At 41.8% G+C, this 20572-nt stretch overlaps 1 protein-coding gene across 1 annotated transcript in view; it reads left to right on the plus strand.

Moving 5' to 3' along the window:
• The window catches only part of COL4A2 (collagen type IV alpha 2 chain), a 225032-nt gene that overhangs the window by 154900 nt on the left and 49560 nt on the right, over positions 1-20572 (plus strand). The window contains 9 exon segments of the mRNA XM_042445762.1: positions 1080-1142; positions 2329-2436; positions 3941-4162; positions 6296-6457; positions 8669-8839; positions 10898-11041; positions 16127-16252; positions 16621-16802; positions 17171-17234. Of these exon segments, the coding sequence (XP_042301696.1) occupies positions 1080-1142; positions 2329-2436; positions 3941-4162; positions 6296-6457; positions 8669-8839; positions 10898-11041; positions 16127-16252; positions 16621-16802; positions 17171-17234 (1242 nt within the window).

The following is a 20572-nucleotide window of genomic DNA, read 5'->3' on the forward strand; positions in this document are numbered from 1 at the left end:
TAAACTTTAATTTAATCTGAGTATACTCAAACCAATTCATTTTATGATTTTCCTCATTTAATTCTTCCCACTCTTTCATTCTCAAATTCCCATCCTTTCCTACTTTTGTTAAATCCATGTATGATAACCATTTCTGCTCTTTATCCCATTTCAGTCCAAAAGCCTCTTGGACTGATACCCACAGGGGGAGTTTGTTGTTGTAGAACATCTTCCTTGTCTTTTCCCATGTTAGAAATAATGCTTTCCTTATAGGGTGGTTTAAGAAATCTTTAAGTTTTGTTTGCTTTTTGTAAAAGAGGAAAGCGTGCCATCCATTGCTCAAATCTGCTCCTTCTAAATTCAGTATTTCTGTATTTTCTAATTTTATCCACTCTTTTAACCAACTTAGTTTACTGGCCCACATATATAGCTTTAGATCAGGTAAAGCACATCCACCTCTTTCCTTACTATCCTTTAATACGGCCCATTTTATTCTTGATTTCCCTCCCTTCCATACAAAATTTCTAATTTCTTTCTCCCATTGTTCTATTATTTTCCCTTTAGTTATAATTGGTAGATTGCCGAAAAGAAACAAAAGCTTAGGAAGGATGGCCATTTTGATAGTCGCAATTCTACCTAGGATTGACAAATTTAGCTTGTTCCATCTTACTAGATCTTGATGTATTTCCTTCCATTTTACTTTATAATTATTTTCATATAGTCTTGAATTATCATTCGTTAGCCATATGCCTAAGTATTTCACTTTCTTAACCGTCTTACATCCCGTCTTTTTAGATATTTTCTCTTCTTCTTTTTTATCTATATTCTTCATTAACATATTCGTTTTGTCCTTATTGATTTTAAAGCCGGCGAACCTACCAAATTCCTTTAAATTATTCATTAACTGTTCAACCCCCTTTATAGGATCTTCTACTATAGCAACTATATCATCAGCAAATGCTAAAACTTTCTTTTCTTTCCCTTTAATTCTGATACCTTTAATTTTGTCATTGTTCCTAATGAACAAGAACAAGGATTTGGTAGTCTTCAAGGAATCACAGAACTCTTTTGTTGTTTCAATCTATATTGTTTGTCTCCAGGGACTGGCTGTATTCAAGCTCCAAAAGGAGTTCCAGGGCATCCAGGTCTTCCAGGACCAAGAGGTAAATGAAATGAGAAAGACTACCTGAATCATATGGAACCAAAATGATGAATAACAACACAAGACTTACAAAGTGTTAAGAACAAACTTTATACATATAAAAATGTATATAAGTAACAGTGAGCACAGACATCTGTACAGCTTTTTAAAAATAGAAAACAATGTATAAAACATTTATATAATCAAAAAGTTGTCTCGATCTCTCATTTTCATAGAAGCTATGTCTTAATACCATTAAGGTACCCGATCCCATCTGATCTTGGAAGCTAAATAGGTCAGCTCTGGTTAGTACTTGGATGGGAGATCGGCAACAAGTACTGTAAACTACATTTCAGAGAAAAGAACTGGCCAAACCATCTCTTTAGTTTTCCTTGCCTAAGAAAACCCTATGAGATTCATGGGGGTTGCCATAAGTTGACAGGTGACTTGAACACACACACACACACACACACATACACACGTGTGTCTTATACATATTTCTCATTCATTTATTCAGTTAAAACATTTCTTAAATATTTTTTGCTCATTTCCTGTAATGTCTCCAGACTGAAAAGTTATTTTTTCCAGTGCTCAGGTTGTAAGAATTATATTGGCAAATGTAATAAATTTTGTTAGCTATGCAATGTATGTGTGTGCCTGTGTGCGTAGCCTTGCTAGGATACTTAATCTTGAAAGGCAGTTTAAAATTCCATTAAATAGTAAAAGGTGAGTTATGGGGCTGTGCATTCCCATTACCTGCCCTGTTTGACCCTGACACTGCAACCAACTTTCAGCTGCAGCATGGCTGTTCCATCCCATTCATGACAGATTCATGCAGTACCTATTACATGAGGATAAATTATTGCATCTCTACCATTGGTTTGGTATTCCATGAGTGTTGTTTTATCATCTGTAAGTTCCCTAAAGCAGATACAGGCAACCTCTGCTCTCCAGATATTTTTGACTACAAATTCTGTCATCCCCAGCCATTAGCCAGCTTGACTGGGGTTTGGGGAGGAGGGTTGTAGTCTAATGTTGTCTGGAAGATATCACACTCTCCACCCCTGAAATTTCACTAATTTCAGACCAGTTAGAAATGTGTGCTTACGTTGTGTTAGAATATAAAGACAGGCAGATTGGACCGGTACATATATTTTTTCCCCTTACATATTTGTACTTTACTCTGTATATCATATTCAAAAATGTAGGTGCAAAAGGTGCAAAAGGAATTCCAGGTGAATTTGGCCTGCCAGGATCAAAAGGATTTCTAGGCCTTCAAGGGGATCGAGGTCTTGAAGGTTCACCTGGCCCAGCAGGTACAGTAAAAAAGAAAGAAAGAAAGAAAGAAAAAAGCACACACTTTTAAATAAAGCTATTGAAATGTACAGTTTATTATTTATTGATGTTACTGATGCACAATACATTTAAAATGTTTGGAAATATAATATCTGTAGCCATTGATTATACAGTCATCCCTCCATATTTGCGGATTTGATTATTCACGGATTTCATTAATATGTTCTCTCTAGGACTGTCTAGGTCCTCCAGTGCAACTCTGTGGTCAACTTTAACTAAAAGTTGCACTGAAAGACCATTTGTAGCTACTCCAGTGCCATTCTATGGTCAGTGTATGTTGGATATTGACCACAGACTTGCACTGGAGGACCTAGAGACTCCTAGAGAGGTGTCCTCTCAGGTAAAAACAGTGTTTTGGTTATTTGCAGTTTTTCCATATTCACGGGGGTCTTGTTCCCTAACCCTAGTGAATATGGAGGGACAACTGTATTGTCAAAGGTAATTTCAATTGCAATTTATCATGTAAAAATATCTATGTTAGGTTAATGTCTAAAACAACTTCCTTTCTGCATAGTATTTAACAATTTAAATAAAATTATATTGATTCTGAGAACTGACCATAAATTGAAGAAGGTAACATGCATAAGCTGGAGTGCACTTGAAGGATAGTTTTGAGACACTTAGGAGCAAAGCAAAATGAAAGAACAAGGGCGGCGGCAGCGGCTGCTGCTCCTGCTGCTCCTGCTGCTGGAATATGTACCTAGTAACATTGTTTTACCAATGGACAATCTTTACATAGAATGCAGATTCTTTTCTAAATTGCATCCAAACTATATTCATATTAGGGTGTGAGCAAATCAGTTCCATTGATTTTAAATGTATATATATATACCTTAGTTAACAAAGTAGATGCGTAGCAGAAATTACAAGGAGTGAATAGGGATAGGTTCCAATACTACAAAAAAGAAGAGAACTTTGTTTAGCAAATTCTTATTCAAAACTAACAATACACAGATGTGAAATGGTCAGGTCAGGTAAGGCTCACATAAGTAAACAAAAACATTTTGAACCTTCTGGAGGCTACTTAAAAGTTTCTTTCAAAATGCATCCAGGGGTTATTCTTTTCTTTTGTCAGCCCCCACTTTTCATGATTTCCATTTTGGTTGCCAGATTTATAGATATTTGTCTGTTTGTTTGTTTGCTTTTTAACATGCTAGGAATTGTTAGTCAGACTTATCTACTTTCCCCTTTCCACCCTGGTTTGTTATTCATGTCTACTCAGTAAGGGATTCTGGATGCAGCAGCTGTTTACCTTGCACATTGTAGTCAAGCGCACACAATTACAGAGAACAAGAAAAGAGGTGCTGGAAGGACTTCTTTGTTAACTGAGGCATGCCTATGCTACTAAAACCTTTGCTTAACTTTCCCATTGGAATCAGTAGGGCTTTGCAAAGCTTATTTGGCTCATGATTTGCATAGCCTTGATTAATGTGATCTTATCTTGGTGATTTTTCTTACATTTAGGATTTAGTGGACCCCGAGGAAACAAAGGTGCACCAGGGTTGCCTGGAGAGCAGGGCCTTCCAGGCAGTCCTGGCTTGCAAGGCCTGCCAGGTCCTCAAGGTGCAAAAGGAATTACAGGTGATAGACTAGGAGCGCCACCAGGCTCTCCAGGGAATGCCGGACCACCTGGGTTCCCAGGACTGAAAGGCCAGCAAGGAGACCAAGGCATACCGGGACTCAGAGGTAACTCTTATTTTGGTTGGTGTAAAGTTTTTATCATATATGTGCCTCTGTTTTCTGATGGGAGGAGGAGGACGCAAAGATAGTGACAGCTCAGACAGGACCTGCTCTGCCATCATTTTCTGAGAAGGAAGTGGTGGGTTAGAGACAGGACAAGATGTTTCATGGGATGGATAGGATGGTGTATGCCTAATAAAGGTTGAATAAAATGAAATGATAAGATGGCCTAGTAAACTGGATTTGGAGCCAGTCCATCAGCCCTCCCTCTCTGATGAAGAATTATGCATGGAGTACTGTATGCACGAAACATTAGCAAGCATAGTTTCACAGTGGATCACATAGTATGTTATTTTTGAATGTTGCTAGAAAATAATGAATTAGGGGTTTAGAGTGTATGCATCCAAACCATGGGTACCTACCTAAAAGAGGTGTCTGAGCTGCAGCCAACAGGAGTTCTTGCTCTTACTAAAAGAGCGAACAGCCTTGGATTTACTTCACTGCTATCAAGATTTCACTGCAGATACTGTCATAATACTGTTGCAAAAAGTATATAATCTGAAGATAAAAAAGCACCTCCCAAAAAGTTCCCATATGCATAAGTTTTCTTGCACAGACAAAATGCAGATTTTTTACTTTATTAGTGTTTATTAATAAAGTCCTTCGGCATTTAACTGATTGGGATAGAAGGATAAGCAATGGATGTGCTTTTTTAAAATATGTAGTATGTGTTTAAAGTAATACTTTAATTGGATTGAGTGTTCCATGCTTGGTGTTTTAGCTATTTTGTTTTAACTTACATTGTAAGCCATTTTGGGAGAAAGGTAGGATATAAATCAGATAAATAAATAAAACAAATAAAATCAGTCATTGGCAGAAGATGTGTAGTTTTTAAAAAGCAACTTCCTTTCTAACAGGCTTAAGAAGTGCACTCCTGTCTAATGCTAAAACCTGGGCATCCAGGCTCAGAGTCCAGGAACATGCCCAAGCTGTGAGCCTGAGATTTCAGGGGGAGTGTAACCTTATCCAACACAGGCTAAATCCCTATTCCCTGATCTGCCTTACTAGGCGCACCTTTGTCTTGTCTGGATTAAGTTTCAGTTTATTTCCTCTCATCCAATCCATCACTGACAGCAGACACTGGTTCAGAACAGAGATAGCTTCCTTGGAATCAAATGGAAAGGAGAGATAGAGTTGGGTGTCATGTACATAGTGATGACACCACACCCCAAAACTCCGGATGACGTCTCCTAACAGTTTCATGAAGATGTTAAATAACATGGGGAACAAAACAACCCTGTGAGTCTCCATAGGCTAATAGCCAAGGAGTTGTAAAGGGGTCCCCCAACACCACCTTCTGAGTTCAACCCTCCAAGAAAGACAGTAACCACTGCATAACAGTGCCCCCAAGTCCCATCTCTGAGAGGCATCTTAGAAGGATAGGATGGTTGATGATATTGAAATCCACCAAGTCCAGCAGGACTAACAAGGACACACTTTCCCTACCCAAGAATCGCTATTTATAATTATTTTCAGTTCCTTAGGTTTGATCCAGGCTGTGTAAGCTAAATGTTATTTAATTCAGTGGAGAGAGCCATATGATGTAGTATTCTGAGTGTTGAACTATGACTCTGAAGACCAGGAGATCACAAAATTGAGGATATAGCTCACATATTATTTAAGTGCAAACTGTATCAGCAGGAAAGAGACCTGTATCTCAATCCATTTATCAAACAAACTATGTACTGGGATATCCATATTAGAACAACATACTTTATGAGTGGTCAAAATTCAAAAATTTATTTCATTACAGCTCGGTATTTAAGCAAAGCAATAAACCTGAGATCTAGATATGTGAGAATGATTGGAGCAAATTGCAGGGATGATGAAGAATTTTGATGTACGGTTGTAATTTTAGTCTGACTGACTTTTGTATTATGATTATTTTTACTGATTCATTATCTTTCTTTTTAACTTTTTAGATTGGTAAAATGAGTACTCAGCTTATTGGGACCAATTGGCTAACACATTTAAGCTGCTTAGACTGAGAGTGCGTAGTTTACTATGAAGTGGTAAAGAAATATAAAGTGCTATTGCTATTGCTATTGTTAATGATTTATTTTATGTATTTGTTGTTAGGAAGTGATGGTGTTCCTGGCCCTGCTGGACCCAAAGGATACCGTGGCCCTTCAGGATCTGTTGGCGCGACTGGTGTGCCAGGACCACCAGGATCATTTGGGTTCCCTGGAATGCCAGGCCAGCAAGGACCCATGGGCAGAACAGGATCTCAAGGATATGTTGGTGAAGATTTCTTCTTATACTCTCATTACATGATTTCCTTCATACTTTTGCCTGTGCAGTTTGGCCACTCTCCTGTAATAAGATATGCTTATGTTTTAAACATGTTTCAGCACATCTTTGTCTCCAGGAGCCGCCTACTGTAGAGGACTGGAGCCATTTGCTAATGGCAGGCGTACCCTGGTGTTCCCCCACCTTTCTCTTTCCTAGCCTTTCCCCCCAGAGATAACACATTGACAGTCTTTCTCACACATGTTTTTTGTCACCCTCTTTCTCCCAGAACTTATTCATGTGCCTATAACCTTCCTGTCTCACTCTCACAAGTAGTTCCGCTCTCTCAGCACTTGGAGAGGCATCACCTGTCAAATCTCCCCTTGCTGCCCAGCTTATTGGTGCTTGAAACTGCTGGGGAAAGTACACATCAGTATTCTCCTCAAGTATTTTTAGTCAGTGGAAAAATTAAGATGGGAGGAGATAAGCTCACAGTGATTTTCTTTTGGATTACCTCTCTCCTCATTGCCTGGTTGATTGGCACTAGGAAGGGCCAAACACTAAGCTAATTTGTCTGCTTCTCAGATCATCATGAGACTGCAGGACCCTGTGTGATCTAAGTTATTGGCATAGGGTTTTGGAGACTGTGAGCCTTATCCCATGAGGGAGGCTGTTTTAGATGCATTTCTTTTTATTAACACAAAACAATTGGCAATGATCTCCTTTCCAGCTTCTGTTGTGTTATAATGTGTTCTGCAAAAGTTTAATTGTACTTTTACACCAATTTTGGGTGGCCTAGAGGCAGTCTAGTGAGTGTGTTTTGAGTAAGGAAACCCAATAGTGATCGGGCTGAAAGAGTCTCTTTGGCCCTGTACAGATGGGCCCTTTGCAGCGCGTCCACAACGTGCTAGGGTTGCCCTGGGGCGGTGCATGCACACGCCCCGCAACCCTAGCACGTTGTGAACGCGCCGCCGTTACGCAGCGCCTTACAGATGGCGCACGTAACAATGATGTCGCAGCTGCGCTGCCTCCAAACGGTGCTGCGCAGCTGCGATGTAACCGTGCCGTCTCTGGCGCTTTGCGGCGCAACAAAAAGGAGCTGCTTTTTGGAGCTCCTTTTTTGCTGTGCAGCAGCGCCGCACAATTTGTATGCTGTGGCGCTCCTTCGCAACTTGGGAGAAGCTCTGGAGACTGGGGTGTGGGGCAGTCAGATGAGTGTGTTAGACCCAGGTGACACTGCAGTCTGCCTGTCCTGGGCAGTCCTCAGTCCTTCACTGGAATCAGATTAAAGTTATTAAAGAATAAAGTTTTTTTGGGGGGGAGGGCAATGTTAGGATAGGCAACGTCTGCAGCCAAACCAAGGAAGCAACAGACTGTCTGTTGCTACAACACTGGAACACTATCATATCTTATATTTCAGTCAGGAAATCTGTGTGTGTGTACACGTACACGTGCATTGTGCCCCAAGTGAAAAGAGGTGACAATAATGTCTTGGAGGAGGTAGCAGGTGGGCAGTCCCAAATGCTGTGTGTGATACAGTTTTAGTGCAAATGGACTCTAATCTCACATGATTCCAAATGTACACAAGGAGAGAGAGCTGTGTTTAGAAGTCTTGGGCTTCCCTCATGCAGCCTGCACTAAGGCGTTATGCAAGGAAATGCAGGATGCCTGCTTTTGCAACCTCTTTAAGAATACGTATGGCTTAAATCATCTTAAAATAACTAACAGGATTCTGGCCTAAGGTGGCAGCTGTGTCTGCTGTAGCTTGTTAGGGTTAGGCACAAGCTTCTCCTGCTGGCAGAAGTGCACTTCATTGTTGGTTGCTGGGATGTAAAAGGTTTCTTAACAGTAACTGCTCCTTTTACTATGCTTGACAGATATGCTCAAGCTCCTTGTATTTTGTATAACACAGGCAAGTAGGCAAATATAATAATAAAAGTTATCTATCACAAGTTGAGTTCCCATGATTTTATGGCTGACTACAAGAGGGAGTTGCTTGGATATCAAAATGGACCATTTTTCAAGTATGAAAAATGTTCTTACTTTATTATTTCAGTTATTTCAATAAGTATTTCAGTTTGATGAACTGCAATTTGTTGATTCTTCGTTCAGGTGTTGATTTTTTTTTTCAGATTCACTCAAGCTTTATACTATGATAACATTCCAAAGTCTCCATTATAATCCAGTGTATATTCTGTTTCTTTCCCAAATGGCTCCTTATAGGCTTACCTGGTGACAAAGGGGATCCAGGAGATCCGGGACAACCTGGTCCCATAGGCCTGAAAGGTGTGGCAGGTGGCAAAGGTGACCCAGGTTTCCCTGGAGCTAAAGGCAAGGTTGGTGATCCTGGTCATCCTGGGTTGGATGGAATGCCTGGCCTCCCAGGTGTGAAAGGTAATAGCAATAACAGCAGAAATATTTCTAAGCACAGAATGATATGACAGTTGATCTTTAAGAAAAAGAGAGAGACTGCTTTATGATAAATATTAATTGACTATCCCTAATCATATGTTGGCAAATATAAATGGAGTGAGCACATTAGAAATGGTCCTCCTTATGGCTCATATGGGCAATTAGTTCTGCACCCTTGTCATATAGTAAAAATGAAAGTCTGAAGAATGTCTTTGATACAACATATTGTAAACCATTGAAAAGATGCATGTAGGTTGCTATTGTTCTATACACTCCCCCTTCCCTCACTTCTGATGCCAATTCTTAATACCTGCCCTCCATGTCATGGTCCACCTGGACTCTCCTTCCTATGGCATTGTGACAGAGACAACCAGGAATAATGAGGTGCCAGGATAATTATAGCTGCCATTTGAGATCAGGATAAGAATGTGGTAGGATTATGCTTCTACCAAACCCATTGAGCAAAACCAGGGATTCTCCAGGACTTCTCCAAATATGCCTTTCTCCATATATTTTGACAATATATGGAAGCAAGGCTAGGTCTGTCCCATCAGACACTTGTAATCCAATTACAGGATCCACTTACTAAAAAAACAAACAAACCCAATCCAATTAATGTTCCTGCCACATATATACCACAGACTGCCTTGACCTTGCATGCAGACAACCCTCCTGGCAATGATGGCAGAGCCTAAGATTTCTGTGAAAAAAATTTAGTGGAAACTGTACTTTGAAAGGGCTTCAAAGAATTTATCTATGGGTGGAAGAAATAATAGTGTTCAATTCATCATCCATCAAAAGGGCAGGTAGAGAGGCTGAGCTGGCTGGAGACAGACTGGTTCTTAGACACTGTTTAGTGAGCTCCCAGAGTTAGATCAATTAGGGAAAGTGTGTGGCTTCAGAACCGGGGTGTGACTCTCAAGCTCAACTGACCAGCACTCGCTTAAGAGGAGTCAAGCTTCCAGGAGGCCCAATGGAAGTTTCTTTATTACGGAAACCTTGTTATTTTTGTCTAGACAAGTCTTCTACATCCTACATCATTCTCTAATGATTTCCTTGACACTATTCATTATCTATGTTGGTGATGTTTTAGATTTGAATGTATCTTTCCTGATCTATGGTGTAAATTCTACTGAACTTCAGTTGTGGTCATTTTGAGTAGTCCATAAGCATTCAGTAACTAAGTTTGCTTGCTTTTTCCTTTTGGCTTCTTTTTTTTTAACCAATATCCCCTTTTTTATCTAGAAGTCAAATGTAACTGTCCTGGAATTTCTTGGCAATCTTCCACTTGGGTATGAATTAAATTTGATAGTTCTGTGATCACTGGTTGAGCAACATACTTCCTGAGCAAGGCCTAGGGCACCACTCAAGATTACATGAGGGTCATCTTCCGTATGCTCAATTACTTTTTGATATCTTGTAGGGTGCAGTCATTTAATGCACCAAGAAAGTTTATCTCTGTCATGAACCCTAATCATAAGGTTAATTTATCATTTCTATGTGACTGTAGAAATAACTTACAGCACCTTTTCCTTTGACTACCTACCTGATTGCATTTTCTATCTCAGCATCACTCCAAGCATTTTAGCCAGAGGCACCATAGCATGCCCACAGTGCTCAACTATCTCATATTGTCATCTACAGTGATTCTCTCTAGGACCGTGCTCATTTTGAGATTTTTTTTTGTTTGTTTGCTTGACACTGTACCCTCTTGGATGGGCTATGCAACACCACCCTAGGTATGCCCTTCCCTGGCTTTTTTATGGAAATTGTATCCAAAGGTGATCATGTCCCACTATTGTGCATTTGATTTTCAGTGACTACTATAATCAAAATCATCTATAGTACTTTTTATTTTTAGTACTTTCACCTTTACTTTTTATTCTTGAACAGTGATTTATTTCCTGCCTAGAACCTGTGGCCTTAGTATTTTATTTCCTGTTCTTATATTTGTATGTGTGTGTTTAAATCTGGCTTGGCTTTAACCTGAAGAACCAAACCCTGTTTGGGTAGACTTAGATTGACATTTTTCATTAAAAGGTACTAAAGGCTCTCCTGGAATTGGCGGTTTCAAAGGTGCTATGGGCTTCAAGGGGTGGCCAGGATGGAAGGGAGTCCGAGGAGAGAGTGGCCTCATTGGACTTCAAGGTGTTCAAGGTCTGCCTGGTGAATCAGGATGGAAAGGTATTTTTTTCAGGGTTTTTTCCCCTGGTCAGACATTGCTAGTGCACATGAGATATATTTGGACCCAGTTTAAAACACACTTCAAAAAAGAAAAGAAAAATGGTACACTTAATTTAAATTGAATGTTCTCATTATGCCAAAAATGTCTAAAAGTGTAGTAATAGGCTTGCTTTATTTGAAGTCTAAAGCCCATTTTGTTAAATGTGTATATGAACAAAGCTTTAATTTTTCTGCCTATAAGCATCTATATACTCTCTGTCTTTCTCTCTGGCTGCTTTGTATGAAAGGCAAGACAATCATAGCTGTCCAGTTCAGCAAGATGATTTGTGGCCTCCTCCATTTGTGAAAAGAATGCAAGGAAATGTTGTTGGTCCCTGGGTTTCTAGAGGAAGGTGGCTTCTTGTCTAGTTGCTTTCATCATGAGGGTCCACAGAGGAGCTTTTGGGCTGATTCCTCATATCAAAATGCTCACTGCTGTGAGTCAAAGTTTTGTTTTTAGTGCCTTTTCTACAAGAAGCCCACAGCAACCATATAGTTCTTCTGGTCTTTGTCCGGCTTTGTTTTAGTTTATTATTTTAATTGCATATTTATTATTGAATTTTAAGCCACTCTGAATGTTATATAGGATATAACAACAATAGCAATATTACTCCCCACCTATATTCAATACTTAGCAAGAGGCTGACACAAAGCAACTGATCCAAAGTTGCCCAGTGAGCCATGACTCATTCATGGCAGAATGGGGATCTAAATATGGGTTGCCATCATACCTGCTCAACAGTCTGACCACTAGACTATTCTGGAAGATCTTACAACTGCTGATCAAAGCAAAATCAACCTCCCTCCCTCCCAACTGCCACTGCTGTGGACTCTGAGGGAGAGAAGAGCCATCTTGCTGGTCCCAGCTGCTGGTGAGGCAACCTCCCTCCCTTCCAACTGCCACTGCTGTGGACTCTGAGGGAGAGAAGAGCCAGTAAGAGGGAGAACACGCCAACATCTGAGCCCCAAGGGACTAAGAGGCACTGAAACCAACTGCCATTTCTCTCCAGGGTCACCCAGTAAGAGGGAGACCACGCCGACATCTGAGCCCCAAGGGACTAAGAGGCACTGAAACCAACTGCCACTTCTCTCTAGGGACGCTTCCCTGTCCAGCAACATCTATATTAGATCCCTCATACCTTGTGATAACACAGAGAGAAAAGAGCAAGCCTTCCCTGATAACATCTAGGAAGGAGACAACATCTGGGAAGGCCCACAGGTTCTATCTGGAGGCTCTTAGGAGAAGAAGCTTCTGTTCCTGCTGCCTGGACCTCTGCTTCCCTTTCTGGACTGAGCTCTTTCAGGACTGGGCCTTAACTCAGCAGGCACTGTTTCATCCAGCACAGTTGCCTTGCCTGCCTGAGGTATAAGGCTGGGACTTCTACAGGAGACTCACCAGACCACATCCTGATTTATTTTGCTACCTGTCCTTTTTTGTTTGTTTTTATTTTCCTGTTCCTGTCAATTCAATAGGAAGCATGTTTTTTCCTGAGGGAGGAAGGGATATACAGAGTCAGGGAGCAACCATTGGAGTCATTCAAGGCAGAGGTAGATACGGAGAGAGGAGATAATTAAACACCAAGGAAGAGGGGAGCTCAAGAGGGTGCTTGTGGTCCCCAAGGTGTCTCCCAGTCTAAATAGTATGTATAGCCTTGATGACAGTCTCCCTGGGTTGAAGCTACTGCTGCTCAATGCCAGGTCAGTGAATGGTAAAATAGCTGCCATTCAGGACCTGATCCTGAAAGAACAAGCTGACCTAGCATGTATAACAGAGAACTGGTTAAATGAGGATGGAGGAGTTAATCTATCTCAGCTTTGCCCACCTGGTTTCTCTGTGCAACATCAGGCGAGATGAGGGTGAGGAGGTGGAGTTGCAGTTGTATATCGTGATTCCATCCCCCTGACCAGATGCCCCCTCACACAATCTACGGGTTTTGAATGTGTTTATTTAAAATTGGGTAGCCGAGACAGAATAGGGATTCTGTTGGTGTACCGCCCACCCCGCTGCACAACAGTCTCCCTTCCTGAACTGACCGGAGTGGTCTCGAGGTTGGTATTGGAATCTCCACATCTATTAGTGCTAGGGGACTTCAACATCCATGCTGGGACTTCTCTTTCAGGAGTGGCTCAGGACTTCATGGACTCCATGACAACCATGGGTCTATCCCAAGTAGTATCTTACCCTACTCATGCTGCTGGGCACACCCTGGACCTTGTTTTTTGTGCTGGGTGGGATGATGATGATCTTGGTGTGGTGGAACTCTCCACAGTTCCATTATCATGGACATATCATTATCTAGTCAGGTTTAGACTTACTGGGATTCAGAACCTCTCCAGGGGTAGGAGACCGATTAGGATGGTCCGCCCCAGGAGGCTGATGGATCCAGATGGATTTCTGAGGGCTCTTGGGGAGTTTCCTATCACCTTGGCAGGCGATTCTGTTGAAACCCTACCCAGCCTTTGGAATGGGGAAATGGCCAGAGCGGTGAACACAATCGCTCCTGAGCGTCCCCTCTCACGGAGTGGAGCCAAACCAGCCCCCTGGTTCTCTAGGGATTTGATGTTGATGAAGCGAATGAGAAGGAGACTAGAGCGACGTTGGCGAAAGACTCGGAATGAATCTGATTGAATACGGGCTAGATCCTATTTGAAAGCCTATTTTTTGGCAATGCGGGCAGCAAAGAAATTATTTTTTGCTACCAGCATTGCATCTGCAAGGAGCTGGTCAGCAGAGCTGTTCCGAGTAGTCAAGGGTCTTTTACACACTCACCCTCTAGTAGAAAATGTAGACCACTCAAAGGCTCGCTGTGAAGAATTTGCTCAGCATTTTGCAGATAAAATCACTCAGATTCAGTCCAAATTGGATGCTACAATTAATTCAATAAAATGTCATTGGATGTTATCTTGGCTCCTACTGGTCCAGTGTTAATGGATACTTTTCAACTTGTGCAGCCTGATGATGTGGACAGAATCCTTGGAAAGATAAGAGCCACCACATGTGTCTTGGACCCTTGTACTTCTTGGCTTATTAAACAGGCCAGAGGGGGACTGAGTGAGTAGGTAAAGGAAGTAATCAATGCCTCCCTACAACATGGCAGAATTCCATCTTGCCTAAAGGAGGCTGTTGTGAGGCCTCTGTTAAAAAAGTCATCATTGTATCCCACAATAATGAATAACTATCGGCCAGTGTCTAACCTACCATTTCTGGGCAAGGTTCTGGAACATGTGGTGGCTTCCCAGCTCCAGGGGTTTCTGGATGAAACGGATTATCTAGATCCATTTCAATCTGGTTTCAGACCTGGTTATGGAACAGAGACAGCCTTGATTGCCTTGGTGGATGACCTACCCAGGGAACTGGACAGAGGGAGTGTGTCCCTGTTGGTTCTTCTGGACCTCACAGCAACTTTTGATACCATCGATCATGGTATCCTTCTAGACCGCCTCTATGGGATGCGGCTTGGAGGTACTGTTCTACAGTGGCTCTGTTCCTTTCTGGAGGGGCGAACTCAGAAGGTGGTACTGGGGGACTCCTGTTCGACCCCTTGGCCATTGACCTGTGGGGTCCCTCAAGGTTCTGTGTTGTCCCCTATGCTGTTTAACATATACATGAAACCACTGGGAGAGGTTGTCCGGAATTTTGGGGAGCAATGTCATCAATATGCAGATGACACTCAACTCTACTACTCCTTCCCACCTCAATCCAAGGAGGCAGTCCTGGTTCTAAACCAGTGCCTGTCTTCAGTAATGGACTGGATGAGAGCAAACAAGTTGAAACTTAATCCAGACAAGACAGAGGTGTTCCTGGTCAGTCGGAAGGCAGATCAGGGAATAGGGATCCAGCTTGTGTTAGATGGGGTCACACTCCCCCTGAAGACACAGGTTCACAGTTTGGGGGTAATCTTGGACTCAGCTTTAAACTTGGAGGCCCAGGTCTCTGCTGTGACCAGGAGTGCTTTCGCACATTTAAAACTTGTGTGCCAACTGCGCCCATTCCTTGAGAAGCCAGATCTGGCCACAGTGGTACATGCCTTGGTTACATCCCATTTGGACTACTGTAATGGGCTCTACATAGGACTGCCTTTGAAAAGTGTTCGGAAAATTCAACTGGTTCAAAGAGCTGCTGCCAGGCTGTTAACAGGCGCCGATTACAGAGCCCATACAACTCCCCTGTTGAAACAGCTTCATCGGCTGCCAGTTCGTTCCCGGGCACAATTCAAGGTACTGGTTATATCCTACAAAGCCCTACATGGCTCAGGTCCACATTATTTGGCAGACCGTTTCTCCTGGTATGAAGCTGCCCGGACTCTGAGATCCTCTGGAGAAGCCCTTCTCTCCATCCCAACACCTTCACAAACACGTTTGGTGGGGACACGAGAGAGGGCCTTCTCAGTGGCTGCCCCTAGACTCTGGAACTCCCTGCCCAGGGAGATAAGAATGGCTCCCTCATTGATGGCTTTCCGACGGCAGGTGAAGACCTACCTGTTCAAACAGGCATTTAAGGAATCACTATAAGAACAGGCAGGAATGTTGGACTAGTTTAATCATTCTGTTTAATGCATGTCATTTATCTATTTATTTTTTAAATGTTTTAATTGTACTTTTTGTTTGTTTGTTTGTTTTTTAATTGCTGTGAAGCCACTCTGAGTCCCAGTCCTGGGAAAAGAGCGGGATATAAATAAATAAATAAATAAAAATATATACTATCATTTAATAATAAAAGATGGTGATAGGAAAAGCATTAATGAGGTGACTGTTTTTGTCCTTCAGTTCTCTCCTCTATTAAATGTGTAGCTTATATATTGTACAAGTGCCTAGAAAGTACAAACTTCCCTACATTTGTACATAATATACATTCAGTAGCAAGACAGGAGTCTGAATTTTGAGGTATGGGCTTATTAATATGCAACACTCTTGTCTAGAAATCCACTGCCAGTAAGTGTAACAATACTGAGCAAGATCTGACTTAATTTGACTCAAATATGCACATGCATTTTTCTTCTTCTAAGTGCCTTCTGACAATTGTGATTGGGAATTTGTTCTTTATAGGTGACCGTGGGAACCGTGGTTCACCTGGAGCACCCATTAAAATCATGCCTGGCATGCTGTTAGAAGTGAAAGGTGAAAAAGGAGATGAAGGTGAAAGTGGTATCAAAGGGACCCTTGGCCTTAAAGGTAAGGAGCTACAACATAATTATAATTAATGTGATATAACAAACTAGAGTGTTGTTTGGACATTTGTCACATGTACCACTTTTTAATTCAAACAGTTCATTCTGTGAGACAAAAAAGTACAACATTTAAAATATTAATCCAGGGCATGTGTAATATAAGATGACAAAAAGCAATATTGAAATGCTATATTAAATGTATGTAGCCCTAATTCAGTGCAACATTTTGTAGTAATTCATTAAGAAAGGACAGCTTAAGGTTCCACTATCAAGATGTGAACTGGAAAGGAATTCTTGAGAATATTTGAAACCAGACTATGTATTCTAGAAGTTTAGTTATCAACTAAATAAACATTATGAACTGTCTTGTAGGAAGTAAAGGCATGCTGGGCTTTCCTGGCCAGACAGGAAGGTCGGGTTTACCTGGATTTCCAGGTTTTGCAAAAGGTCAGAAAGGAGACCTTGGACCTAAAGGGGTAAAAGGTGTTTCAGGTTATCCTGGGACCCCAGGAACTCATGGCATCTCTGGCTTCCCTGGAATCACAGGACGAAGGGTAAGCAAAACTTTTGTGTATGTGTGCGCGCGCGCATGTGCATATTTGAGTCAAATTACTTCCTTTTTATCTTCAGGATGTTTCCATCAGTAGAGTTAGATAAGCAAAATGCCAGAATCTCCAACACCGAATTCTGTAAATCCACCCAAAGCACACTTCCAGAGAGCCAAAGCATGTAAATTATGCACATGTTCATTTATTTCTTATTTTGAATTGCCTTGGTTTTAGTCACACACATTTTTTTGTCAGAACTCATAATGAAAAAGCAGATTTGGAGACAGTTAAGGACAAACTCTAGAGAGAGTAGAAAGGAAGTGTGATACTTGTTCTGACCAATATGTTGATATCCATTTTCAACCATGTGACAGGGAGAAAAGGGCTTTCCGGGGATTGTTGGTATACCTGGTGAAAGAGGCCAGTCTGGGGAAATTGGTGAGTTTATTTATGGACTATCTATATACGCTTTCAAAGAAGAGGTAATTACATATGTGCAACTGTGTGGAGGATAAAATGGTGCAGATAATTGCCAGTAACTTAAAACAGAACAAGCTAAATTCTCTAGAAAGATTTCCTAATCCTTGAGTTTGATTTCACATATCTTCTTGTTATTTGCATATTTCTTTTTTTTTTTACTTCATCTGTCCCCATTTTTATTGTAGTAAAAGTCATAAGGAGTTCTGTTGCAGAAAAGTATTCTGTATCCTTCCTGTTTTGTCCCAAAAGCGATGCTATGGACTTTGGGTGTAGTAAGGCCTCTGGCTCTCAGGAACACAACCTGAACAAAAGACTTGTCCACAAATTTCTTAAGTTTTCATAGGTTTACTGGTTATAAACACAAAACATGAAACTGATCTCCTTTTTCTCAATAGTCCTTCTTAAATACCTTGCTCTTTCTTCTTGGTGGGTTTTATCTTTCTTCTTCTGTGGACTTATTTTTCTTCTTCTGTGGACTCATCTTTGTCAAAGGAAAATACTCTCTCCAGGAATGGCTGAAATCTTACTACACAAGTGAAGCTAGCTAGACAGTATAAGACCATGGGATTTCCCACAATCCTTGTCTTTCTTAAAGCTGTAGATCTCTATTTCCGCTCCTAAACTGATACATAGGCGGGATACAGACAGGCAAAAAGGGGTGTGTTCATGATGTCATGAAGGTATAGCCTTCAGATGGCCCTTACCTGAATGCCGCCATGAACACGCCGCCCGCACGCCCCAAGCGGGAAGAAGCGGCATTAAAAAGGTGCTGCTTTTCCCCACTTCTTTTCTATATAGTGCACAGCTGCGCATCTCCGTCTGTAAGCTGCTGCACCGGTACGCCAGAATTGCTACGCCGCTAATTTAAGTTACCCATTTAAAAGCTCCGTGTCTGCTGTGTCGCATAATGAGTCGGGGTCCTGGAACATGCGCAGTTTGCAGTCAGGCTTTAATTGCGGCGTCAGCTGCCATGCAGGTGTGGAAGCTGCAGCACAGCTGCAGCGCATTTTAAGACTCCTAACCCTAAGCCTAACCCTAACCCTAGAGCTGCATGTACGCATGCGCTGCTAGAATCGTGGAAAGTTTGGAATTTAAAGTGCACCCCTACACACATTCCTGCGCCATTTTCACCTAACAATAAAAAAATGCTAAAACTTTAAATATTTACATATGTACAAGGGAGGTGATGGGGGTGGCAGGGGGGACAGCGGTGGCAGCGGCGACAGCTGTGGCTGTGCATTGCAGATTCAGCAAGAGCGCGGGGACCAAAGGAGAGGAGGCATCCATGATGCTGGTGACATTGGCAATGTGCAAGCGGACAAGGATGCCAACACCAGCTGATCACCAGTTGGCAGGAGACCACCTTTGTTCTTGGCCAGGGCGGGGGGAAAAGTTTAAAGGGGCTTGGGTGCTTTAAATGTGCACATATGCTTTCTGCCGCCGGTGCTGACCGCCGCAGCTGCACAGCTGCGCATCCACCAGCCGGCAAAAGAAAAAAAAAAGCCCCGTTTTTGGCTGCCCGTGAGGAAGCTGCCTCTCTCTTTGCGGCGTCTTCCGAGGCGGCAGTATGGAAACTGCAGGTCAGAAACGGCCCCAGGTGAGGCGTCTTCACTGCCCCCCATGTGGAAGCCTCATACACCTTAGCCACGCCCCCGGGGCGGGCGGTCTGGAGGCTCCGTATTCAGCAGAATACACCTCCAAGACGTCTTCCCCTGCCCGTCTGTATCCCGCCATAGAAAGTCTAATATAATCTCAACTAAATATATGTCTCAAGAGCATCAAAGATGCTCTGGAGGCATGACACTCCCCACCAAAACTCTTAATGAGCTTTTCTATATAACTTTATATTAACTTTAAATATTAACACTGGTATGCTTTATATTTGAATATATACATATTAAAGTCCAAGTCTCTAAATAACATTGTCATTGTAAAGAAAGACCAAGTCTGCTATTGGTCTATCAAATGTCTTTTAGTCTGGATCTAGCAAAAATGAAGGACCGTGTAGCCAGCTTGAATCTTGAAGGTTGCCTGCTGGAATGGCTCTGGATCCCTGGTCGGCAGGATTGAGGTCTGTGGGTACATATCTCCACTGTTCAGGGTTGGAATATTTTCTTATACTTTCTACCCTGTTGCTGACATATATATGGAACTGGCGATGTTCATTGTGGATGTAGCCTAAAACTACTTTGCTGTCTGTATGGAAAATAGCTTGATGAACTTCTAAATCGAGTTCTCTTTGAATTAGTTAGTAGATTTGGACTGATAAGACAGCTGCACAAAGCTCTAGCCGAGGTATAGTATGTCCTTTGGTTGGTACTAATTTTGATTTTCCTAATATGAAACCCAGGTGGACTTCTTTGTCCACAGTTACTCTCAAATAGGCCACTGCAGCTATGGCTTTAGTGGATGCATCAGAGAAAATATGTAACTCTTTGTGGAATGATGTGATTGGTGAGATAGGGACATACCTTCTAGGTATACTGACTTCTTCTAGAAGTTGGAGAGAGCTCTTCCATGTTTTCCACTCTTCTTGATCATGAGGTGATAAGGGACTATCCCAATCTTTTGTCTCCTGGGTCAGTGTTCTAAGCAGGTGTTTGCCTTGGGTGACAACTGGCGCTGCAAAGCCAAATGGATCGAATAAGCTGTTGACTGTAGAGAGCACACCACGACGAGTAAATTTCTTATCTATTCGTAGCACCCTAAAGGTAAAAGTGTCTTTAATGACATCCCAACACATACCTAAACTCCTTTGGATGTAGGAACTTTCTGCACCTAAATCTAGGTTTTGTATACCTATTGCTCTATCTTCCGTAGGAAAGGCTTGCAGCCCTTGTTTGTTATTGGATACAGTTTTATGCAACCGTATGTTAGCGGTGGCTAGCATGTTTTGGGTTTCCTTTAACAAGCAAATAGCTTCTTCAGGAGTAGGAACAGACTTTAGTCCATCATCCACATAAAAGTCTCTACACACAAATTGGCTTACTTCTGGACCAAAGGCGGTTTCTTGTTGTATAGCTGTTTTCTTCAATCCATAGTTGGCAATAGCTGGTGAAGGGCTGTTGCCAAAAACATGAACTCTCATTCTGTATTCTTGTATTTCCTTCTGAGATTCTGGGTCTTTGAACCATAAGAAACGAAGAAAGTCTCTGTGGTCCTCTTGGACCAAGAAAGAGTAAAACATTTGTTGAATATCTGCTATCATAGCAACTGCTTCTTTTCTGAAGCGCATCAAAACTCCCACAAGGTTGTTAAGTACGTTTGGTCCCATTAACAAAACCTTGTTGAGAGAA

This window comes from Sceloporus undulatus, chromosome 1, assembly GCF_019175285.1.
Source record: "Sceloporus undulatus isolate JIND9_A2432 ecotype Alabama chromosome 1, SceUnd_v1.1, whole genome shotgun sequence".
In the NCBI taxonomy this organism is placed as follows: domain Eukaryota; kingdom Metazoa; phylum Chordata; class Lepidosauria; order Squamata; family Phrynosomatidae; genus Sceloporus; species Sceloporus undulatus.